Source organism: Bos indicus x Bos taurus, chromosome 7 (genome assembly GCF_003369695.1).
Source record: "Bos indicus x Bos taurus breed Angus x Brahman F1 hybrid chromosome 7, Bos_hybrid_MaternalHap_v2.0, whole genome shotgun sequence".
Classification (NCBI taxonomy): Eukaryota; Metazoa; Chordata; class Mammalia; order Artiodactyla; family Bovidae; genus Bos; species Bos indicus x Bos taurus.
Genome location: NC_040082.1, coordinates 109,930,169 through 109,955,008, shown reverse-complemented (window position 1 = coordinate 109,955,008; position 24,840 = coordinate 109,930,169). Strand labels below are relative to the sequence as shown.

Sequence of the window (24,840 nt, the reverse complement as noted above, 5' to 3'; positions counted from 1 at the left end):
TATCGGGCGTGCCCGGTGGCTCAGTCTGTAAAGGATCTTCCTGCAATGCAGGAGACCTAGGTTCAATCCCGGGTCAGGAAGATCCCCTAGAGAAGGAAATGGCAACCCACTCCAGTATTCTTGCCTGGAGAAATCCATGGACAGAGGAGCCTAGTGGGCTACAGTCCATGCGGTCACAAAGAATCAGACAAGACTGACTGACTAACACTCACTTTTTCATAGGTCTTCATAGCGATACACATGAATCTCACAAAAGATGCTGAGCAAAAGATTGTGCAGTGAATCCATTTAAATAAGGTTAAAAAACAAGCAAAACATGTCTGGGAAATAAAATGATAAAGAAAAGCAGGGAAATGATAAAGTCAGGATTTGGGGATTAAGGAGGAGAAAGGGAAAGCTTCTGGAAAGCTCGCGCCATTTTATATTCTTTAATCTGTGGGACTGAAACAGAAGTATTTGCTTTAAAACTTGCATTTATAATACATTGATTATATATCAATATATTAAAACTAAATACAATATATTAAAACTAAATTTCAATATATTAAAACTAAAAACAAAAGTTGAAAGAAAATCAACATGTGGTTGAGGAAAAGGATCTAACTTCATTTATTTGGTTGCCTACTTTTCACATTATTTATTAAATACTCCATATATGATTACAACTTAAATTCAATTCTTTCTTGCATTAGAGATTAGTAACAATTGTTTTCAACAATGGTTTTTGACAAGGATGAATGGACTTTTGCAGGTGGTAGGGGGAGGGATAGTAAAAGTGTGATTATGAAAGCAGGAGAGGGAGACAGTCATGCTCATGGGATTTGTTTTTAAATAGGAAAATTCTAGAGACAGAACTGAAAAGAGAAAGGAAGTCTATGAAAGGGTTGCCAAGTCAGAGAGCAAACTGTCACCTGATGAAAGGACTTATGAATGAGCTCAGAGCAAAACTATTTGGAGGAAATCTAAAGAGGACATGCCTGCAGGATAGAGGTTAGTTATACTGGGTGCCTGGCCCCAAGGGTACAGTCTCCATCTTCGCCACGTAGGCAGTAAGATAAAGTTTACTGAATGGTCTCAAAGATTTGATATATTGCTATTTTAAATTATATTGCTTTCTTCTTTTTCCTACTTTAAATATAGTATTTATTAACTGAAGAAAATTACAGAAAAATACGTGCTGCCACGTTTTGTCCAATCTTGGCGGCTGGGTTCATGCCCTTTTTAACTCACAATGGCCAGCCTGAAGGGTTGTGGTTGACTCGGAAGTGGGGCAAGGACCAGCCTTCCCTCCCACCAGCACCCTCACATCTCTGGGGCAGTCTCCTAGGCTAGAGGGCGGTCCTAAGAGGTGCGAGGGCTGCTTTTCGATTCCCAGGCCCGCCGCGGGCGCCCCGGCCCCGCCCCGGCCGGGTCGCAGCCCCGCCCCGGCCCCGCCTGCGCGGTGCCTCGCGCCCACACTCAAGCGAGAGCTGCGGTCGCACGTTTGATCCGCGCCACCGCGGCCGGAGATGCAGCGGGGTGCCGCGTTGTGCCTGCGCCTGTGGCTCTGCCTCGGACTGCTCGACAACGAGCGTGGTGAGCCCTCCGCCTGCCCCAGTGCGCAGCTGGCCACGAGCGGGGACGCTTTCCCTGGGCAAATGGTGGGACTGCAGGGACGCGAGACCGGTCGGGGGACGGGGCCCGCGGGACCCTTGGGCACGAGGGGAGACAGGGTTGAGAGCCAGGAATTCAGATCCCGGAAGGAGCACAGAGTCGGGCCGAGCTTGCCGGGATGAGGAAAGAGAGAGGACGGGCCGCGGGGCAGCCCAGCAGCGTGGAGATGGGTTCTCGACTTCACTCCACGGTCTATGGTTCAGCTCCCTTTAACCCGGGCCCCTTCGCGCTGCATCCTCAGCCTGAATCCTTTTCTTGCTTGCACGCTTTTCTGCGGAGTCGGGGCACCGCACTACTCTATCCTGCGATCTTCGGGCACTGAGGTTGTCCCCCAACGCAGAGGTTGCAGTCCCCGCCGGGTCGTAGTCTGGGGTGCGCACTTCCCCGCGACTCTAGTCTGCGCTCAAGATCAGTACTCCTGAGGGAACTCTGGTTGCTGTTCACTTTCCCCAGGCCAAGGACTACTGGGGCAAAAACTCGGGACGGAGGGAGACAGGCGTAATTCGGAAAGACTGGGTGCAGGTGTTGGAATTTGAGGCTAATCTTGAGTCAGCAACTCGTAAATGATCAGCATGGCAGGAGAGGCAGAAGGCCGGCCCTCGCCATGTTTGAGGGGTAGCACCCTGGATGGCCAAGCTAAGGATCATAAGGCAGGGGCTGCAAGGAAGGGTCTTCAACACAGGAGAGGCAGTGTGGAAACAGGTGATGGGAACATGACTAAAGGTTGCCTCTGAGGGATTGGAGGGAAGAGAATTTGGGGGGTGAGGGAGGGATGGCTGTTTGGAGATGTCAGGGGTGAGAGGTAGATGAGGTGGAAGCCCATGAGAGATCCAGTGACCCTGGAGGTCAGAGGGTAGAGGACCGATTATGGGTCCCCAGTGTTTGAGGGAGTAGTTCTGAGAGATCTGAAGGGAGAAATGGGTACCTCTATTTTTAAACACTGTTGGCTTTGAATACTGGCTTTACATGTTTCATTTCTTTTAATCCTCACAAGGAAATGTTAGACCCTTTTTACAAATGGGAACACTTGGACCAAGGACAGGGGTAACTTCCCCCAAAGTCCTCAGGAAGCCAGTAGTAAAGGATATGTTCAATCCAGGTCTTTGGGGTACCAGAACCCCGTTCTGTGTGTCTATATAGGCTGAAGGGCCGGGGAGAGTGGAGTGAAGGGACGTGTGGGTGAACCTAGGGGGAGGAGGATGGAAGAAGACATCTTCTGGCCTCCAAGTCAGGGCAAGTCTGAGCAGAGGGGCTGCCTCTTTGCTCCCCTGCACCCTTCCCAGGACCAAGCTTTCACAGGTGCCGTGGTTGGACTTCAGGGCTGAGGAGTGGGAGACCCCACCTTGAGAAGACATCCGGCGGGCAGTGGGTATAGTGTCCAAGGCTCAGAAGAGAGGCTAAAGAGGAAGCTGTCCCAGGATGGGACCGTCTTCCCCAAGGAGGGGACCAGAGAGCGAGAGGCTTCCAGGGAGACAGAAAACATCCAACGTGCAGGGTGTAAGGAAAACCAGGAGAGACTCATGTCCTGGTGCTCCTGAGTAGAGCAGAGTGGAAGGTGGCAGACAGAGCGGGGATAAGTCAGTCTTGCAGTGAGTACAGGTGGTTCTTACCAAAGTTGGGCAGTGAGGGAGAAGAGAGAGAATGAAGCTAAGGGGCCCGTGGAGGGGGACGGCCTTGGCTGGACCAGGGCATGGCTGGTAGGGAGATAACCCATTGAGAGCAGACCATGGCCACAGTCCCTGAGCCTTATACTTGTGCCACCCATTTGGGGCTGAAGAGGACCTGAGAAGCCCCTAGACTGATGGGGGTGCTGGAGCAGAAGCACAGACATTCCAGTGCTGCCAGCTGTCAGCGTGGCCACCGTGGGAGGCCACGTGCTGGCAGGTGAGCAGCCTGGCCCTGAAGGTGACCCTCAGAGATGCAGTGCTTGTCCCAGAGCTGGCTCCTTCCTGGCTCTACCCCTAAATTGCTTTCTCTGTTGCCTGGACCCCTCCCTTCCTCTCCTTGTGCCTCAGTTTGTCCACACACAGCACTGCAACAAGCTGGCAGGCTCTGAGGGGCTGTGCTTGGCGCTGGACTCTTTACCCCAATCGTGTCCCTCTAGAGAAAGTAGATGGCAGAGGCCACCTCCCACAGGCTTTATCTCTTGGGGCTTAGACTCTAGAAAGGTTGTTTGTGCCTCTGAACAGTGGGCAGTCAGCTCAGGGACATGTGGGGAAGGAAGCAATTGCCAGGAAGCTTGGTTGGCCTGCCATGAGGATACTGGCTCCTGCCACGACTGAGACACACATGACCATCCCAGCTCTTCACTGTCTGTGCTCCTCAGCCCTGAGCCAGAGCCAGATGTGGACAGAGGTGTGGGAGTGGGGTGGGCATGTGAGTCAGTGCGGGTGGAGCACTGGCCTTAGCTCAGTGCTCTGAGGACTCACATACAGGTGTGCTTACATACCCAGAGTGCTGGAGGCACTGGGTCAGTGTGGCCAAAGGACTCTTTGCCTCCCCACAGCACAGTGTCCACATGACCCAGTGCCAGGCTGGGCACGAGGTGTAACAAGGGGACTGTTTGGCCATCTCCTTGCCGTGCCACCCCCACCCTGACCCCCAGGCAGTGGCAGGCAGCCTAACCAGGGAAGGGGACTGTAGTCCTGTGCAAGGTGAAAGCTACAGTGTCTGCTCAGGGTGGCAAAGGGAAGATTTGGACCAAGTGCACTCTGCAGGAGCTTCTCAAGTGCCAGACTTGCAGGGACACAAACATGACATCGGAGCCCAGGGGTGAGAGTGCTCAGTGACCAGTGAGGTCCAGCTGGTGGTGTGGGCTTCACCAAGTTGCTTCCAGCTTGGAGCTTCCTGGAGGGGTCTGCAGACTCCAGGAAGGGGGTTCCAAGCAGGGCAAAGACTGCCTCAAAGGCCCAGAGACAGAAAAGTCAGATGGTGATCAGATGAGGCTGGAGTCCTGGGGGCCGAGCGACGGGGTGGAAGAGACAGGAAATGGAGACGCAGAAGCTAGCAGCACACCTGGAAAGGGGGGGGGTGTGAGCAGGGAGCCACGTGGTCAGACTCTCCTGAAGGCATCACCAGAGGGGCAAGAGCAGATACAAGGCCACAACAAGGAGGCTGCGGGTGCACCCAGGAGATATACCAGGGAAGGAGGCCGCAGGGGATGGTGGAGAGAGAGGGACGAGTGCCAGTCTCTGGCTGAAGTGGCAGAATAGATCATGAAATTGTTTACCAGATGGGAACCCTGAGAAGAGGAGGAGATGGGGAAAGATGAGGCGTTCCACTGGGGAGGCTGGGCCTCCAGTCAAAGGCAGGAAGGAAGAAAGTTGGGAGTGTGATATGATAGAGGGAAGTCAGGGAATCCAGGGGAATTAAGTGGGGTCTCAGTCACGAAGGGAAGTTTTTCCCTGTGTCTAGCTTACACCCCTCCTGCTGCCATTTTGGTGTTTCCCGCCACCATGCAGATTTCTCTCCACTAGGACCCAGTCCGTGCCCCACAGTCCTGAGATATCCCTTGGCGAAGGGGAATGGGTAGGGAGAGGAGTCCAGAGACTCCCACACTCCTTGCACCGACCTCTGAGCAAGACATGGCCCATGTGTCCAGCTGGAGCCAGGGATTCCTGAGTTTCGATCCTTTTCAGACACTGGCTTCCTCTGGGATCTCCGTTTTCCGGTCACACCGAAGGGAGAAGTCTGGGAGCAGGAAGATGCAGGTTTTGGGACTGGCTGCCACTGAGGCTGGGTGTGGCCCGAAAGAGGCACAGCCCTGCCTGGCTCCAGTGTCCCAGGCCACCCCCATCTCCGAGGCCCGGATGGGGTGCGGATGGCCCTGTGAGCACGCACAAGTCAGGGTGGCAAGTGGGGGAGCCCCGCCACGTGGCCAGTGAGGTCAGCATGGGTTCATGGGAAAGGACTTGCCGGCCACAGGAGAGGACATCCTGCCTGCGTTCCCTCTTCCTGCAGCAGGAGCCCGTGGCCCAGATTTAGCAGCACTGGGGGGCCACCTCTGAGCCAGCTGGGCTGTCTGATAACACTGCCCGTCCTGCCGCCACAGAACAGAGCCCTGACCCCAGAAAGGCCAGGGCAACTGCCTGGTAAAGCTGGCTGCACCCATGACTGCTGCATGGGGATCCCTGCACCTACTAAAGTGCTCTTCCCCCATCTCACCCCCTGTGGGTACTCAAGCAGCCTACAGTCCCACTCAGCCTCTCCAACACTCCCTGCTTCCAAAAATTGCTTTAGCAGGACCACTCTGAAACACAGATCTGAGCCTTCCTCAGCCCCTCAGTCCTCCTTGGGCTGGTGGTACAGGCCCTCCTGCTAGAGGGCCTCCTCCAAGAGAAGCCCGAGCCCCATATCCACCTAGCCTGCACCCACACCACAGCCTCAGTGTGTGAGCTTTCTTGTGCTCCACATACATGCTAGAGGCTGCTAAGAATTTCAGGCAGAAGGTGATGCTGCACCAAGTGGGAGGGATCTACTAGGGCAGGAAGAGAGCCTCATTCCCCAGCCCTTGTGTGCCCCAGGAGCACAGAATCTAAGCTTTAGGGTAGGTTCACGGAAAGCTCTCATCCTTATCCAACCTAAACACCATCCTCAAAGCTCTTCAGAATTCTACCTAATGAAGTTTTGTTTGTGTGAAGCAGCACTCATGCACACACATACACACATGTGCGCACACACTGCCAGTGAGTCCCACCTCAGTCTGAAATGGTTAATCAAATTTCTCCACGCAGGGTGTGTGAAGATTTTAACCTTGTGATGTAGGCTACTGTCCCCATTTTGGAGATTAGTAAAATTAATTAGAAAATTAGAGGAGTGAAATGGCTCATTAGATTGTCAGAGCAGCTCTGAGGGAAGTGACAGGTGTCTGGGGCCTGGTGCCAGATGGCATAAGGGCTGAGGAGCAGGAAGGGGCAGGCATAGCTGGTGTGCCCATATTCCAGCAAGGTGGGCATGTGGGGTCCTAAATTGCTGACCACCTCGTGGACATTTTCACCTAGATGCCCCAGAGAGCTTTCAAAAGCAGCATGCCACTAGACACGTTGCTTCCCCCTGGACCTGCCCCTGACAGATGTGCCTGCTTCAGTGCAGGACCTCTGCCCCTCCATCCCCACCTCCACCTCTGCCCACACACTGTGCACTCTCATTTTGTTCCCTGGATCCTCAAAGCCAGTCAAGAGCAATCCAGGGCCAAGTCCCATGCTGGCGATGCCACCCTGGAAAGGATCTAATTCTTGCACTGAGGAACTGTTGAGTGTAATGAGTCAAGCTGCTGCATGAAGCTGTGGACATGTGCAGAGAGGCTCCCAGGAACCTAAAAATGCAAGCCTAGGGCTGGAGTAGGTACCAGGCAAGTGACAAGTGTGACTAGAGAGTCATATGAGAAGCTCAGATTCCGTCTCCAAGCAGCAGAGAGGCAGGAAATGGTTTTAGGTAGAAGAAGGATTTGTGTTCTCAAAGAATCCTCTAACCACTGCGAAAGGCCTGGACCAGTGGGGAGACGAAAGTGTGGTAACCCAAGGATGGGACACTGAGGCTGGCCAGTCAGTCAGATGGCGAGGAAAGGGGCTGAAAAGGGCAGTCCCAGAACATCTAGGGGTCGCACTCAGGCTAGAGGACATCTACTGCTCAGTGTTGGAGCTCTGGGAGTGCAAAGCACTTTGCCAGGGTGGTAGGGAGAGGCGAGGAGCAAGCCTGGTGCTTCCAGCCACTCTGCTGTTGGTGCTGATTCTGAGGAGGTATAAACAGCAGTCTCCATAATCCTGTCACCCAAAGATAATCTCTGACTAGTAAGTGAACCTCTGTGTCTTCGTTTTTTCATCTGCAAAATGATCAGGATAGTACCCACCTCAGGGGGCTTCCCTGGTGGTTCAAACGGTAAAGAATCTGCCTGCAATGCAGGAGACCTGGGTTTGACCCCTGGGTTGGGAAGATCCCCTGGAGAAGGGAATGGCTACCCACTTCAGTACTTTTGCTTGGAGAATCCCATGGACCGAGGAACCTGGCAGGCTACAGTCCATGGGGTCGCAGAGAGCCGGACATGACTGAATGACTAACATTTTCACTTTCTTCTTTCAGGGGGGCAATAGAGGGGTGTGGTATGCTCAAGTGTGTAGGCTGTGCTGGCATACAGAAAGTGTTTGCGCTTGTTGTCTGTTGTCGTAACAGGATGTATTGGAGTAAGCAGAATTTGAGGGTCAAAGTGAATGAGCATAATTTTCATTTCTGTGAGTGCCTGTTTGCCCACAGCCTTGCCAATACTGGGAATCCTCTATCCTTTTAATGCTTGCTTATCTGGGCTCGGGGACACTTCTGTGCTACCCTGTGGCTCCTTGTTCTCCTCAGTGGTGGGGATGGTCTAGGTCTTAGGGCTGGGGGCACTTGGCAGGAAACAGCTGGGAAGCAGAGCCCCCTAGGGCTGGCGCTCAGGAGAGCTGCCAGAGAGGGTGGGGGAGCTCAGAGGTGGGCTTGAAGTCTTGGGGCTCTAGACTAGAGGGTTCTAGACAGCCCCTCTAGGAGGAGGAAGCGCACCTTAAGCAGGGCTCCAGTTAAATGAGCCTGCCAAGAGCCTAAGGCTAGGCCTGTGACCCATGGCCCCACTCTGGGGCCTTATTGCCGCATGCTGTGCGCCCCCTCCCTGACAGCTCTGCCTGCCTGACAGCCCAAGGTCACCAGCACTCTGCCACATGGCCCTCTGCCCTCTGCGCCCTCCTCCTGGACCAGCGATTTCTTATTCATTCTACAAAGTCCTTTTCAACTCATGTGAACACTCCCTTCCACTGGTAAGACTTTCTCTGACCGCCCCGCAACCTTGGCACTGTGGCCAGGGCACCAAGTCACAGTAGCTGCTCCAGCTGTGAAAGGCAAAGCTTTTCCAAGGCTGGGAGAGGCTCTCAGTGTGCCTCTCAGTGTGCCTTAGCCCGCAACAGCACATTCTTACCACGGTTCTTCGTGTGATCGTACGTTATTTGTGGTCTGTGGTTCTCAATGATCCTGGGGACAATTCTCATTTCATAAGCGTGGATGGGGGAAGTGACTTGCCCAAGGTCATACAGTCAGAGTGACACTGGAGGGGACACGGCTGGGTTCTCAGGGCTGAGCACTCTCTCTGAACAGCCCCTCCTGGCGTAGCCTTCTCAGCCCTGCAGGGCGGGAGGTGGGAGGACCGATGCCCTCACCCTTGTTCTCTGGAGGCACAGAGACTGCCATCTACGTGGGGCTGGAGGGGAACGCCAAGGCAGAACACACCGTGAGCCTTCCCCCAAGGTCAGTGCACAAGCCCGGCCCCAAGAGTGATGGGAGAGCAGGCTCTCCAACTTGGCTGAGCCCTGGGACTGCTGCACAGAGCCCCCACCTGGCCTCACCTGGCCCTGGTGCTTCCCCCTCAGCTTGCCTCCAGTCTGCAGGGCATAGCTGCTCAGGAGACCATGGATCCGACTAGCAGAACTGCTGTACAGCCCCTCTTACCCACTGGGTGATCATGACAGGGCCTGAAATAGGAAATTGCCAAATGCAAAAACCACTACTGCAACACACTGCCAGAGGTGGAATGGCACCCCCGAGCTGGAGCACCGTCCTGACATCATGGGCCTGGGTGGGTAGTGCTGGCCCTCAGGACAGAGACGTGGCCCAGTGACACCCTGGCCCTCAGGAGCCACTCAGTGGTACAGCCCTTCCCTGTGTGGTGCGTGAGTGCCTGGGGTGCTCCGCGGGGGACGTTGGGTGTGGCTGATACCCTGACTGTGTGGCAGAAGCATTGGGAGGTGACCAGGAAGGGGGCCAGTGGGGCAGGGCAGAGCTCTGGAGGCTGGGCCAAGGGCCTTTACAGATCCAGAGGGCCACAAGGAGCCAGGGAAGGTGTCCTTTGGGCTGAGGGACAAATTGGAGGCCAGGGAGGAGACTGCTAGGGAGCAGAGAGGTCAGGAGACTGGCACTAGCAGTGGCAATGGGCAGGAGGAGATGGAGAAGTGTGAGGGCCAAGTCCCGGGCAGGGTTGGGCCTGGACTTGGGCTCCTGCACAGCTGCTGGTTACCACTGACGTGGAGGCTGGAGCCCCAGTGTCCTCCCTGTTGACTGGACTCCCAATCCATCCCTCTTTCCCAGTAAGTGTAAGGATCAAATGAGGCGCTAAGTGCTGGGATGTGGTCAGTATCTAGCCCACCGGCCTTCCCACCCTCCTGTCTACCCTCACCCAAGATCCCGGGGTGCTGCTCCCATACCCAGCACCTGCGGCTGACCCCACGGCCCCCCGCCCAAGGCTGCTGACAGCACAGGGAAGAGGAGGGATGCACTCTGGCCCCCTGACCTCAGCCTGGCGCCTACCCTGACTGCTCTGCTCAGGCCAGGGGGCCAGGGCTGCTGGCCAGGGGAAGGAAGAAGCCAGTTCCTGGGCCAGGAACAGGAAGGCAGGGGGAGTGCAGCAGAGGCCAGGATGACAGTGCTTCCTGCTTCGGGAAGGGAAGGACAGCGGGGACAGACAACAGCCAGGCAGGAAGGATGCGCCTTCTTTGGGGTTGCACGTGGGGGCTGGGCAGTATAGAGCCTCAGCCATGGCAGCACAGGCCTGAATCTTCCCCAGCTGCTGAGCAGTCTGGGCTATTCATGGTCACCAGGGGACCTGGCCTTTAAAACTGGAATCTTTTACAAAGGCACAACAAGGTTCGACAGAGTTTTAACCCAAAGGTTGATTGCAGAGGTCTGTTTAGCCAACCAGCCATTCGTTCAGTCAGCCATTCATTCATCCTTCTCTCCACCCATCCATTCATCTTTCTACCCATCCCTCCATCTGACTGCCCATCTGTCCTTCCATCTAGCCACCCTTTCTTTTTTCCACATTTCTATCCTTCCGTTCATCCATCCACTCATTTGTGCTTTTGTCCATCTGTCCATTTGTTTATTCATTCAACAAGGGTTTATGGAGCCTTGACTCTGTGTCAAGTACAGTGCCCGGCATGGAGTGGGCTGGAAAAGGGACTGTTTGGGTCTTTACACCATTGAAACTTACTGTCTAGGAGAGGAAATGGAAAAACATAACTTAAGTACATAACAAAATTACATATTATGACAAGAAGAATGAAATAACCAACCAGGAGGTTAAGGTGGCTTAAATGAGGACTTAGGTTTTGGGGGTGGGAGTGCAGAGACCATGTCTAAGCTGAGGCCTGAAAGTGAGAAGGGCCTGGCTGTGCAAGGCGTGTGAGCAGAGGCTCATCAGGAGGAGAGGTGTGTGTAAAAGCCTGGGGTAGGAAGGAGCGTGGCATGATATGGAACAGCCTAGGGCCACGGGGGCTGGAAGACAAGAGCAGGAGGTGAGAGTGGTCACACCTCCTGGTCAGGAGGGTATGGAAAGGGGATGACGGCCAGGCCACAGTCAGAAGTTTGGATGTTCCTTGAAGTATAGTGGAATGTCACTAATGACATTTAAGCATGATTTTGTCCCTTAAAGCTGCAGTTGAGAGAAGGGGCTCTGGGCTGGAGGTAGAGATTTTGTAAGTACTGGGTCGGCCAAAAATGTTGTTCAGGTTTTTCCATATGATCGTATGGAATAACCTGAATGGACTTTTTGGCCAACCTAATACATGACCACTTAGGAACAGTATTTGGTGCTGGGCAGAAGGGATGGAAGACAAGGGGAGGGTGAGCTCACAGAAGCTAGCAGAAGAGGGGACAGCTCTGCTCCCTGCCCTGGAGAGCCTCCTGCAGCGGCACAGAGGCCACAGGATACCTTGCCAGTGGCTCCATGAAGTAGAGGGAGGCTGCACTCTGTGGGAAGATGAGGAAATGTGAAAGGAAGGAGGCAGTGAACAGAATTTTTGCTATGAATGGGGGTAGAAAAGGGGAAGGGAATACAGGATCAAGGAAGTGGAGAGTTTTTGTTTATTTGTTTGTTTACAAGATGGGAGATGATTGCATAGAGGAAAGTTGGTAGCCAGAAAAGAAAGAAATGATCTGCAGAGGTCAGATCTGGGGGGATTGGGATCCCCGACATGTTGGAGGGCTTGGCCTTGGGAGCAGGAATGTCAGAGATGTGGGTGTGGGAAGGGTGTAAGATTAGAGTGTGGGAAGATGAGGGGTCTCCATCTGATGCCTCTACTTCATTAGTGCTGAGAGGGAAGGAGGAGGGACTGCCCTGAACTTCAGCCCGAGGCCACTCAGGCTCTGCCACCAGGAGAGTGGGGAGGCAGCACAGGTCCCGGGCTTTGCGCTGCATACTGAGCCTCTCAGGGGCATGGGCACTGCAGGGCTGGGGAAGCAGGCAGGGGCAAGGGAGCATGCAGGATGATGGGCTGTGGGCCATGCAGTGCCAGGAGAGGGGCGGGGCCAGGAGGAGGTGGCAGTGCAGAGGGGCTCCTGGCCTGGATATTTTGATGAGGTTGAAGGACTTAGCAGTGGTGAGATTTAGTAGGAGACAGAGGAGGCAAAGCAAGAAGTACAGGAGAACAGGCAGTTGATGGCGACAGCTTCTGGTGCGGACTAAGACCAGGGTATGCCCAGGAAGTGAGGGGCTGAAGGCGGGGGACAATGGGGATGAGGACTGCAAAGGCGGGGTGCTGGTGACTCAGTCCTGTGGCTGCCGAAGTTCTGAGAAATGGCCTGGATTGAGGTCGGGGAGCCTGAAGAGCCAGGAGCAGAGAATGAGGGGAAATGACCAGGACAGGGCTGATGACAGCTTTAGTGGGGAGTGGGTGGTGCTGCTGGAAAAGGGGAAGTGACCACAAGGAGTTCTCCAACATGTGCAATGGGGAGCAGTAACCACCCCAGGGGCAGCGGTGTCCTCAGAAATGCAGATTTCAGTTAAGGCAGGAAGGATGGAGGAGGCCAGTGATGTGTACAGCACAGACTACTGCTCACACAGGGTCCAGAGGCGGGGGAGAAAAGGAGCACCGGGGAAATTCAGGGCATGTGGCAATAAAGGAAAGGCTCTCAGATGGGTGAAAGGGTCAGCAAGCATAGTGGATGAACCTCCCATTTAGCACAGTGATTCAGATGCTTCCTTTGGTGGTATGGTAGCCTCTAGGAAGGAAGCTCCTATAGGCTCCATACCCCATCCAGCCACTCAACCCACCATCCTTCCACATATTCACCCATTCATTCATCTGATCATCCTTCATCCATCCTACCATTCTTGAATTTGTTGTTGTTCACTCACCAAATCATGTCCAACTCTGCAGCCCCATGGACTGGAGCACATCAGTCCTCCCTGTCGCTCAACAATCTCCCAGTTTGCCTACGTATTCTTGAATACATATCCTCAATTTTAGGTGTGTACCTCTTGTGTACTAAGGTTAGGAAGATGAATAAAATGCAGTCTCTGTTCAGATGTGACCAGAAAACCATGATTCAGTCTAGTAAGTGTTCTAGCAGCATAAGCCTAGGGGCCAGCACCACCTGAGTCTCTCCTGAGTGACTGCCCCTTATAGAGGGACTCGTGAATTAGAACCTAAAGAGGAAGATCCACAGGAGGGAAGGAAGTACAAATGTCCAGGGTGAAAAAATGAACACAGAGACTTCAAGATGAAGTCTGGCACTCTGGGATGATAGTGAGAAGTCTGTGCCTGTCAGATGTCTCGATAAAGCCCGAAAGAAGAGGAGTGGGCAGAGGGAGAGGCCTGGGGTCTCCCCGCTTTATCTTGGGAGCAAAGGAGAGCTGGCAAAGGAAGCTGGGCTGACGACTGCCGTAGCTCTAGTGCCAAGGGCATGCCCTGGAGAAGCACCTCAGGGAAGGAGGCCCTAGCTTGGCCTTCCCGGGGGCCCCAGAGTAACACTACAGCCCTCACAATGGGGCACAAATGACCCAGGGCAAATAGGTCCTGGCTGCTGCCTGTCTCCTCTGGTGCCCAAATGCCAGCCTCAGGCTTGACCCCTGAGTGGTCCACTTGGGAGCTGGTTCTTTCATCCCTTCACACAAACCCAAGTTCATCATCCCTGCCCCTCCTCCGCTTCTGTAGCTCAGAAGCCAGTTTGTAGAGTGGCTTTATTCACATTCCACTGCCTGGAAAATCCTATTTCTCTTTCAAAACCCACCTTAGAGGTGTCCTCCTGGCATTCACTCCCAGCCCCTCACCACCAGAAGGAATCATCCCCACTGTGGGGCCTCTCCACCTGAGCAGCCCCAGGGCCAGGTGAGGAAGTATGATGGGGAGCCAGAACCCACCCTGGGAAAGAATGGACCTGCTACTTTCCCACCTGGGGATCCCAGGGTGGGGCCTCTGTCCTGAGTGCCAGGAGTGGGTGCACTGGATTCAAGCTAAGGAGAGACTGCATAGTGGTCCCAGCAGCTGGCCACGCAGTCCAGCTGGAAGGCCTCAGGTTCCCTGGCTGGACTAGATGCTAGTTGGATTAGATGCTCAATGAGGACCTTCTGCCTCTGACCAGTGGTGGTGTGGTACATAGAGAAGTCTGGCCAGCAGGAGGCCAGACCCTGGGAGCTATCTTGTCCATGTGATGCTGAAATGAGATCTTGGTGTGCAGAGTGTGCCATCCTGTGCTGCTTTCTAGGGCAGCTTGGGGTCAGGGTGAGGTAGAACCCACTATAGTGGGGATTCCTCCAAGGTCTGCCTCCCACAGTTTGCTGCCAGGGCAAGACTCTAAGCCTCAGGAAGCTGAACTGGGGAGGGCAGAGGAACTGGACCTGTGGGACTGGGGCCTAGGGCAGGGCAGTGGGCTGTGCCCCCCAGGAGGACAGGGACTCGGGGGAGGGACAGAACACAGCCCTGGGCCTCCAGCCACACAGTCCTCACTTCCTGTTGTCTCAGGATGGTCCTGGCAGGATGCATCTGCCAGAGTTCTAGGCCCAGACCTCCCCTGGGGCCTGCTCCCACACTCCTCCAGGATCATACGCGCACACACACACACACAGACATGTCAGTAACACACATGCACAAAATCACACACACACAGCACTCATCATCAGTCCTATAAACACAGATCTATGCCCACAGACGCCCATGCACACAAAGATAACACACACGTGCACACATGCACACACATGTGTACACACGCACGCAACACTCTCCTGCTGGGGGGAAGATGGAGACTAAGAAGCCATGTGGGCAGCAGGGCCGAGGTCCTGGAGGGCTACAGGAAGTGTTTAACCAGGCGAGGCAGTTCTCTGTTTGGGGATTAGACCTGTTGGAATCATGGAGGGGCTGAGGCAGGGGGAGCAGGGAGTGGGGAGCAAGGGCAGCCCGAAGGTCCCTTGGGGGCAAAGGGAAACTGATGGAACCAAGCACATGTGAGATGGACTCCATGGGATGTAGAAGAGGGTAAGGCCACAGGAAGAATCCCAGGGAGAAACCAAGGCCTCAGTCTGGGGCGTGTTTGGGGAGCTGTGCTGTGCAGGACCCCCTCACAGGCAGTGGCTGGGGGGGTCTTAATGCCAAGGAAATGTACTGCAGGCTTCGCCTAATGTGGGAGAAAGCCTCTGGTCTCCCCTGTTGACTTCATGTCGGCAGCTCCACTCCTGGGGGACCAGAGGCCTGAGTTCAGCCCAGGCCTCAATCAGGGCTCACTTGGGGCTGCAGCCAGTGGGCAGGCTAAGCCTGAGGCGGAGGTTCCCAGATGTCTTGGGCCGTATCAATCCTGCTCTGGGCTGGAAAGGCTAGGCAGCACCTGCCCTGCAGAGGGGCCCGCCAGCACCAGATGGATATCGTCCTGTGAACTTATGACCCAATCCCACGCTAACCCTATCTCCCAACCCAGGCCTGGCCAGTGGCTACTCCATGACCCCACCAACCCTGAACATCACGGAAGAGACATATGTCATCGATTCCAGTGACAGCCTGTCCATCTCCTGCAGGTATTCCGCCCTCACCCAGGGGGGCTTGGGCCTGGGTCTCTCCTACCTAGCAGACCATGGAGACTATAGAAGGCAGAGCTGATGGTGGCAGAGGACTCAGAAGGCAGCACCCCAGCCCCAAGGCAGAGAGGCCTCAAGGCTTAGGGGTGCTCCCAGGTGGCTTCAGTGTAGGTTCCTAGAGGCACAGACCATCCCCTGCCCTGTAGACGCAGGCATCCTGCAGCCTATCCCATTTCACCCATACCCACCTCACAATCTCCTACAGACCACAGATCTATCACCCTGCATCCATTCTTGAGTCAACCCGTAGTGACCCAGGCCACCCCATGCCCACCCCCAGGTCACCCTACACGAATACTGCCTGCACCATAGGTTGCCTGCACCCACACTCAGCCACCCTTCACTGGCCCCAGACCCACCCGCACAGACTGCCAAGCTGTGATCTTCCCTTCAGCCCCAGCTGTAATCTGAGGCTCAGGCTTTTCTGAAGGACAGCCTGCCAAATGCAGGCCCAGGAGCCAGGTCGAGGCCCCAGGAGGCTCAAGGGTACCCTCCCCAAGTGCTGGTCTACCCTGACCTCTGAACGGGATCAGCTATGAGCAAGGCTGGGCCTCTGAGAGGCTCCACAGGGACTGTCCCCCAGGGCTGTGGCCTGGGCCTCTCTTGATGTCCTGTCTCCTTCGCCAGGGGGCAGCACCCCCTGGAGTGGGCCTGGCCGGGGGCTCAGGATGCACCAGTCCCAGAGGAGAAGGATGGTGAGGACACGGGGACCGTGCGAGACTGTGAAGGCACAGACACCCGGCCCTACTGCAAGGTTCTGCAGCTGCAGGAGGCCCACGCCAACAACACAGGCAGCTACCGCTGCTACTACAAGTACATCAAGGCTCGCATTGAGGGCACAACCGCGGCCAGCACCTACGTGTTTGTGAGAGGTGAGACAGCCCAGCACCCACCCCCAAGGGTACTCAGGAGCCATGGGCAGGGTCCTGGGTCCTCAAGAGGTGGCTGGCATCTGTGGCTGCAACCCCAGCCTTGGGACCCTGGGGGAGGGGGCGCTGCCCTGCAGCTCCACACCTGGGCAGAGACTCCCTGAGCCCCGCCCCGCCCCCCCACCCTGTCCCCTCTCTTCAGACTGGGAGCAGCCATTCATCAACAAGCCAGACACACTCCTGGTCAACAGGAAGGACTCCACGTGGGTGCCCTGCCTGGTGTCCATCCCCGGCCTGAACGTCACGTTGCGCTCGGTACAGCCCCACCCCAATCTCTACCCTCAATCCGGCCCTCCAGTTCTGTCCCTGGGAAAATGGCCAGTCGTCTGGCCAAGGGGCAGGGGGTAGCTGGGCCCTGACAGCCACTGCGTCCCTACAGCAAAGCTCAGCACTGCAGCCTGATGGACAGGAGGTGGTGTGGGATGACCGCCGGGGCATGCGGGTGCCCACCCCTCTGCTGCGCGATGCCCTGTACCTGCAATGTGAGACCACCTGGGGCGGCCAGGCCTTCCTGTCCAACCCCTTCGTTGTGCACATCACAGGTAGGGGGCTGCCTGGGGCTGTAGGACCCTCCCCAGCGACTACTCCCCATGTCCTGGACAGGAACCCTCTAACTCCCAGCAGTGGGGCTGTAGGTACCATGGTTTGGCTGGTCTCAGGGGATGCCCTGTGCCCTGTACTCTACATGCACTGTCCTACAAAGGGCATGGGGGTCCCTGTGCATGTGTCACCAGGCAATGAGCTCTATGACATCCAGCTGTTCCCCAAGAGATCGCTGGAGCTGCTGGTTGGGGAAAAACTAGTCCTGAACTGTACCGTGTGGGCCGAGTTCAACTCAGGTGTCACCTTTGACTGGAACTATCCAGGGAAGCAGGTGAGCTCAGCATCCCTGGCAGGGGCTGTACCTGAATCATCCCCAGGAATCCCTGTCGCGGCCCACACTCACCCTGGTCTGGCCCACACGTACTTCCCTCTGTCCCAGAAGCCCCTGTCTGATAGGGAAGTTTTCCTATGCCAAGGAAAACTCAGAGTCTGAGTCCAAGGCTTCTGGAGCTGCTGCTGGTTGGGCTGGGGGGAGGGGTGTGCCTACGGGGGTCAGTTCTGTCAGAGCCCACTTGCTCTGACCCTGTTCTTCCCCTGGTCCTGGGCAGGCAGAGCGGGGTAAGTGGGTACCAGAGCGGCGCTCCCAGCAGACTCACACAGAGCTCTCCAGCATCCTCACCATCCACAACGTCAGCCAGCGTGACTTGGGCCCGTACGTGTGCCAGGCCAACAATGGTATCCAGCAGTTCCAGGAGAGCACTGAGGTCATTGTGCATGGTACGGCCTGTCAGGCCATTGTGCCCAGCATGGCCTGGGCTAGGTTGGGTGTCAGTTGTCAAGCCTGGAGCACAAGGGTTCTTGTGCAGTGTGGGCCCAGGGTCATAGGTCATGGTGCACCCGAGTAATGTGGAGTCCAGCCAGAGGGAAGGGAGGGTCATGAGTGGATGGACTGCCCAGTTCCCACGCCCCAGAGAGCAGGGCATCTGGCCACTGGGGGTGGCTGCAAATCCCTGGGTGGTGGTGGGTCAGCCACACCAGCCCTGGCTTTACCCTGATGTCTCCTGTCTGACAGAGAAGCCCTTCATCAGCGTCGAGTGGCTCAAGGGTCCGGTTCTAGAGGCCACGGCAGGAGATGAGCTGGTGAAGCTGCCCGTGAAGCTGGCGGCTTATCCCCCACCAGAGTTCCAATGGTACCTCCCTTGTTCCTGCCCCTCCCTACCCACCAAGTCCAGTGCAAGAAAGAGCCACAGAGAGGGAAGGGCAAAATTCCCCCCATCAGGGCCTACTTCCTGAGACCTAGATGGGGACCTGTGCCTGGAGTGGGGGACCCCCTATGAAGATTCCAAGGAATATACACATCATGTGGTATTTTGGCTAGAGGGAAGATTGGCCTGAATTGCTGCTAAACTGTGAAAGAGTGTGAATACTGGCCTCCTGTTATGTGTGGGTGTGGTGGGCATAGCACAGGGCTTTATCTAACTCTTTCCTGCACCCACTCAGCCTGAGGGCCCCCACTGGAGGGGATCGTACAGGAATGGCTTCAGGTCTCCTAGGCTCCTCTCCAAACAGGTTGCCACCCCCAGGATACTTCTAACCAGAATTTTAGAGATATGATAAGAGTTTCACAAGGATTTCTGGGCTGGGCCTGAGAGCTGTGTGCCAGTGAACTAGAGCTTCCGGGAGGCCTACAAGTTCAAGATCCCTGCTCTGGGTGTGACCTGAGAATAAGGTACTCCTTGCAGGGTATGCCAAGAGTCAGAAAGAGGTCCCTCAGTGGTGGCTTTACTTTCACCAGATGCTCCCCGAGAACTCGGGAAGGCACAGCACCCCACCATGCACCCTTCAGCCTCCTGAGCAGTCTATATGGCCTGATCCTGGGAGATCACACTCTAGTCTGACTCTCATCATACACAGGAGGGAAATAGGCCAGGAAAGGGTAAAGGCATTCCTGCCCAAGCCCTGAGCCTCCCGGGACTCATCTGCTCTTTCACAATTGGCCAGGGGAGCCTCGCCTTTCTAGCCTGGAGCACCTCCTACCAGACAGGATGACCTTTTCTGAAAGGCTAGAGCTTGGCAAGAAGAAGCCCAGACATTCTCAGCCAGCATCCCACTTCTCTGGCCATAGTCCGGAAGCAGGCTTCTCCTGGGAGGGCCCTGGAAGCCCTGGGCCTGGGACTTCTGTGACTCTCCCTGTGAGGCACAGGCTTTGGGGTCCGTCAGGGCCACCTGGTGCAGGACCGGGACACTTGAGATAGTATCCTGAAGGGCACTGGTGCAGTCTGGACTAAGGCCCTGTCCCCTGCTTTCCAAGGCCAGTAGTACTGACCCTGTCTGGGAGAGTGGCCAGCTCTGTTGCATCAAAGATCTGGTCCAGGCCTGATCCTCAGGCAGCTGACTTCCTCTTGCCATTCCCACCACATCTGGCCCTTTCTTTTTTTTCTCTCACTTGGTCAATATCTGCCTCCAAGAAGTGCTCTGCTGGGCCCACTGTCCACTGGGACACCTGCCCCGGGGCATTAGTGGTGAGCATAGCCCCACCAGGGTCCAGTCTTCCAGGTAATCATGTGGTGATTACTAGCAAGTGAACAGACAGAAATCTAGTGGACAGGCTGGTCCTCGCCCCCGAAGCAGCCTTTGTGTGTCCAGCACCATGCTGACCCCAAGGCTATATCTTGGGAGACCTGACCACACCTACAAGAAGGAGCATTTGGTTTCCCTGGTTTTTAGGTGAAGACTCGGGGGCTTGAGGCAGTGAAGGAGTGTGCCTAGGATCACAAACGCAGTAGGTAGCAACTAGGATTCTGCACCAGAGCCCAGCAGGCCTCCCAGCCTGGCCTTACTCTGCCCTGCCCTGCTGTATTACTTCTGGCAAGTCAAACCTCTTCTGAATGGGCTGTGGTGCAACAGTTGAGAGCCAGGCCCCTATATGCCCCTCGCTGTTACTTTCCATCCCGAGGGCTGTGCTTTCCTCGTGTCTCTCTGGCTTAGTAAACCAGAAGATGATGCCTTCCTGAGGGCTACTTCCAGGCAGAGGCCAGAGCTTGCGTTCATTCCCAACTCAGGACTGGAGAGGAGTCTCCTTTGGGGTATGAGTCATCCATTTATACCCATGTACACTGAGAGCCTATGTGTGCTGGGTGCCGCTCTTCACATAGGGCATACGGCAGTGGCCGTACGTACAGCTCAGTGTGGGAACCGACAAGCAACACGCGCCTGTGTGAACACTAGCGTCCAGACATGGAGGGCCAGCTAGCGTGCAGGGCCGAGGGCCAGCTCCTGGTCCACACAGCTGCTCTGATGGCTGGATGATGGTGGATATAGGAGAGAGAGAGCCCTGCAGGTGTCTAGCATCCAAGCAAAGCAGGAAAGTGAGTACAAAGGCCCTGGGAAAGGGGGCAGGGCAACAAGAAGCCCACGCATCTGGAGAGCTCCAGGAAGGGCAGAGTCAGGGTCAGGGCTCCCAGACCCACACGTGGTCAGGGTCTGAGCTGCGCCCTCGGGGACCACTCCTCCACTCCTTCACAGCACAGCCCCGTGAAGCCTATGGCAGAGACAAGGGCCCCTGGGGACTCTCGTTGGTCCTGAGCCTGGGGGTGTTGTGAGCCCTTGCAGCTCAAGCCCAAGGACCATCTGCGCAGCTGTCTGTTCCCCAGTCCAGAGTTGGCTGCCACAGCCCTCACTCCTGCTGCTCATCCCAGAAGCAGGTCTGGGGCGGGGAGGCCTCTCCCACTTCCTGACCGTGTTCTAGTGGTCAGGGCTGGGGCGCTTCAGAGAAGAAGGGACAGGACAGGGCTGGGGCGGAGGTCACACAGCCCCCTGAACTCCTTCCCTGGGCCAGGTACAAGGACAGAAAGGCAGTGTCCGGGCGCCACAGTCCCCATGTTCTGGTGCTCAAGGAGGTGACGGAGGCCAGTGCGGGCATCTACACCCTGGCCCTGTGGAACACCGCGGCTGGCCTGAGGCGTAACATCAGCCTAGAGCTGGTGGTGAATGGTAGGTGTGGGTGGGGCAGGAGAGGGGGAGGGGACAGGGGGGTGTCTGGGGGTGCGCTGACTGACTGGCTGTCTGCCTGTGTCTCCAGTACCCCCCCACATCCATGAAAAGGAGGCCTCCTCCCCCAGCATCTACTCCCGCCATAGCCGCCAGGCCCTCACCTGCACGGCCTACGGGGTGCCCCCTCCTCTCGGCATCCAGTGGCACTGGCGGCCGTGGACGCCCTGCAGGACCTTCAGCCAGCGCAGCCTGTGAGTGTAGCTCCACCCCGCCTCCCCTACTTCCCAGCCCCATCCCCAACTTCAACCATAACCCCCTCTCACTACCAGCACCCCTCCCCATAGCTCCGCTTTAAACCCAAACCCTATCACGATTCATGCATTGTAAGTCAATCCCTGACCTCACCTTGCCTGAGCAAGGCTCAGACCCTCCCTTGTACTGTCAGGCCAGGCTGGACACAGGAATGGTGCGGCCCCCACCATCCTCTCCCTTGAAAGCGATGCTCCCCAGACACGCAACTGCACGTCTGGAGGGGACCAAAGGACATGCCTCTGGGCACTAGGGAGGACACCCCTCACCAAGCAGGCAGGCCTGGGCTGGGTTTGCGAGACGTGTACTGAGTGAACTCCAAGGCACATTAAGTTCATCTGTGTAGTGCTCACCATTACCCCTTAGAGAGAAAAAGTGAGGTTGGAGAAGGGACACGACTTTCCTAATGTCATGGCAGTAAGCAGCAGAGCTTGCCCAACTGCTGGGCCACACTGCCCTACCTGGGTGCCAGTGGGACAGTCAGTCCAGGAGAACGGAAAACTTGAACCAGCAAGGGCCAGGAATGGAGGGCTCCAAGATGGTTAGTGGTCTGGAAAGCACTAGAGAGATAGTGAATGGTGCTGAGCAAGGGAGGGACTAGTCACATTTGCCATTTAGCAAGAGATCCTAAGGGACAGGGGACAGGGTCACAGGCTGGGGAAGGACAGTAGCTGAGAAACCAAGGGAGACGAGGCAGCCACACTGGCAGAGAGACTGTGGCCCTTGGCATGGTCAGTTAGGGAGGTTCAGTAGGGGTGGGCAGCCCACAGCACTCGAGGCTCATAAGAGATTCTTCTGGACCATGAGGCTGCAGATCACTGGCACCTCCAAATGTGCTTCCATCTGATGCTCTACTGTTAGGCCCTGTATGACTACAGAGCCCTAGGGCGAGTTCTGCTTCCCTAGGGCAGACAAGAGCCTCCCTTGAGCCATGCCTTCCCCCTTAAACCCTCATCCCAGCAGAAGCCCAAAGGTGCTGGGATGCACAGCCGTCCCAGGGAGGGGCTGCAGCTGTAGAAGAGGGACGGAAGGAGAGGGCTTCCTGTAGCAGGAGTTAACAGGAGTGACTTTGCTGCCCCAGGAGATCTAGGTGGATTTTGCAGGAAGGGACACATGAGGGTAGGGGCAGGGGGCACAGCAGACCAGAGGACTAGCACAGAGTCACAGGCATGTGATGCTCTGCAGGCACAGATCCTGGTCTACTGGGTAAGGCTGGGCCTGGCAGCCCATGCAGGATGGGTTGCTGAGCCCTGAACAGTGTGCCAGCAACAAAGCCCCTGCCCTCCTCGCTTACTTTGGGGGACCAACCTTCCCCACCATGAGATGAGATGACCCTGAGTATGAGAAAAGCTTGACCCTACCCTTAGTGTAGTCCCCTCTGCCTGGATCCCTAACTGCCCTTGTCCCTCCTTGTCTTCAGCAGCCGGCGGCGGCAGCAGCGAGACCGAATGCCACAGTGCCAGGACTGGAGGGAGGTGACCACACAGGATGCTGTGAACCCCATTGAGAGCCTGGACACCTGGACGGAGTTTGTGGAGGGCAAAAATAAGGTATGGACCAGCCAGGACACTGAGTGTCTGGGGGAGAAGAAGAGAGAGATGAGGTCCTTTCTTCAGAAGAAGAAAGGTGGGATCAGAAGGAGAGGTGGGGTCCTCTCCTAGCCTTCTCGGTCTCCACTGGACTTGCAGAGTTCTTGCAATAGCATCTGAGAGTCAGTAACCTTTCTGCAATGTCTCTGGACATCAGCTTCCCTGCCTGCAATAGACTGCAAGGGCCTGACCTGCCGCTGCTTCCCAGAGAGGGAAGCTGAGATTCACGGCTGTGGGCCCAAACTAGCAAAGGCTGGGAGAGTTGGGGCTGGGGACAAGCTTTATCCTCCCCGAAGACGTCTGGCCCAGGCTGGGGGCAATCCCTAGAAGAGGCCAAGCAGGGGAAGGACTGAACAAAGGCACCCACTTCCTACAGTCACTTCCTGTTTTCCTACACACCTCCAGAGCCTCTTCCTGTTCCAGGCTGGCCAGGAAGTGCCCGGCTTGAGGTTGGGGGGTGGGCTCTTGGGCTGGTAGGCAGAGCCTATGGCCCTCTCTCTTCCTCTGCCTCCAAGCTGCCCACTCCCCCAGGCCAGAGTCCTTCTGGAGCCCTGGACCCCGTCTCCTCCCCTTGCCACAACCTAGAGCACTGAGAGGCGCTGCAGGCAGCCCCGAGGTGTCTGTGGGCACACAGCGACTCCTGGGACCACAGGCTGACGCTTGATGTGACCAGAGCGCATCGGAACTCTGGCTTGGACCAACCCAGTGCCACCAGGCCCCTGTCGCCTCCCCAGCATGGCAGTAGCCTGAGCCCATCTGCAGCCAGAGGTCTCTCTGGTCCTGCCTAACACTGCCTTCTGACCCCAGCCACAGCTGAGGCCAGCTGTCCATCATGCTGTCCCTTGAGTTTTCAGGGGAGCCACCGCTTGCTGCTGCCCGAGGACCTCATCACCTTCTCCTTGCCTCACCAGTCCTGGTACTGTCTCTGAGCGTTGGTCATCTCCAGCCCAGAGCCTCAGTTTCCCCCATTATTCTAGTGGGCACAGCAACTTCCATGCAGAAAGAGGAGGTTAGGGTAGGGGAACTTAGGCAGGGAATGGATCCTTACACCTGACATGTATCCTGTCCAGACGGTGAGCAAGCTGGTGATCCAGGAGGCCAATGTGTCCGCCATGTACAAGTGCGTGGTCTTCAACAAAGTGGGCCAGGATGAGCGTCTCATCTACTTCTACGTGGCCAGTGAGTGACTTGGGCAGGCCTGGATGGAGGTCAGGAGCCAGGTGGGCGCAGGAGGAGGCCAGGCATGGGAGGAGAAAACACACCTGCGTTGAGGCCCCAGTGAGTGTCTTGTGAGGCACCAGGAGAAACCCCAGCCCCCCGGGCCTCTGGGCCTTGGCAGGAGGACAGATTTGGAGGCTATAGGCATATGAACTGGGATGAGGCAGCGCCATCTGCCCCTAGACCAGGAGGTGCCTCCCGAGGGGTGCCATCTTGTTCCCCACAGCTCCACCTACCTCCGCTTCCCTCCCACCCTCTTCCTGAGCCATGGATCCTGCACAGCAGCTGGTTCGTATGTGCATTTGGCCCTGGGAAGAAGGTCCATGGTTGCCTCAGATTTTTCAAACCTGTTAATGACCTCAGGAACAGTAAGAAGACCATGGAAGGACAGTCACTGGGCCCAGAGGTTTAAATGCAGGCACCTGGAAGAGAGGTGGAGCCAAAGAAAACACTCTACAGGAGAGAGGAGCCCATAGGAGCTCGACAGTGGACAGCTAGAGGGACGAAAGGAAATCGGGAGCCACTGCCAAAGGCTAATGGAACCAGACTGTGTCAGGAAGAGGACAGGGGTGGGAGTGTGCTCAGCAGTGAGGGAGAATGGGCCCTTGTGCCCTTGCTCAGCTGCTGGCAAGAAACTCATTGGTGGCCTGGGCTCCTGGGAGAGGTAGGGGCAGTACCCAGCTGGGGCTTGTTCAGGAAAAACTAGAGGGAGGCACGGCAGGAGGAGCCCCTGGTGGAATTGACTTGA

At 56.2% G+C, this 24,840-nt stretch overlaps 1 protein-coding gene across 3 annotated transcripts in view; it reads left to right on the top strand.

The window, feature by feature from the left end:
* Window positions 1-1,456: 1,456 nt before the first annotated feature.
* FLT4 (fms related tyrosine kinase 4) overlaps window positions 1,457-24,840 on the top strand; it is a 41,291-nt gene continuing 17,907 nt past the window's right edge. The window contains exons 1-13 of one of the 3 annotated variants that reach the window (XM_027548490.1): window positions 1,498-1,575; window positions 8,298-8,435; window positions 15,355-15,451; window positions 16,139-16,383; window positions 16,583-16,695; window positions 16,820-16,982; window positions 17,175-17,314; window positions 17,592-17,760; window positions 18,056-18,173; window positions 20,822-20,976; window positions 21,065-21,227; window positions 22,706-22,835; window positions 23,945-24,053. In XM_027548490.1, the coding sequence (XP_027404291.1) occupies window positions 15,375-15,451; window positions 16,139-16,383; window positions 16,583-16,695; window positions 16,820-16,982; window positions 17,175-17,314; window positions 17,592-17,760; window positions 18,056-18,173; window positions 20,822-20,976; window positions 21,065-21,227; window positions 22,706-22,835; window positions 23,945-24,053 (1,582 nt within the window). In that variant the 5' untranslated portion in view covers window positions 1,498-1,575; window positions 8,298-8,435; window positions 15,355-15,374. Of the gene's footprint in view, window positions 1,576-8,297; window positions 8,436-15,354; window positions 15,452-16,138; window positions 16,384-16,582; window positions 16,696-16,819; window positions 16,983-17,174; window positions 17,315-17,591; window positions 17,761-18,055; window positions 18,174-20,821; window positions 20,977-21,064; window positions 21,228-22,705; window positions 22,836-23,944; window positions 24,054-24,840 lie in introns of all 3 variants that reach the window. The other 2 variants (XM_027548487.1, XM_027548489.1) reach the window with 2 other exon arrangements.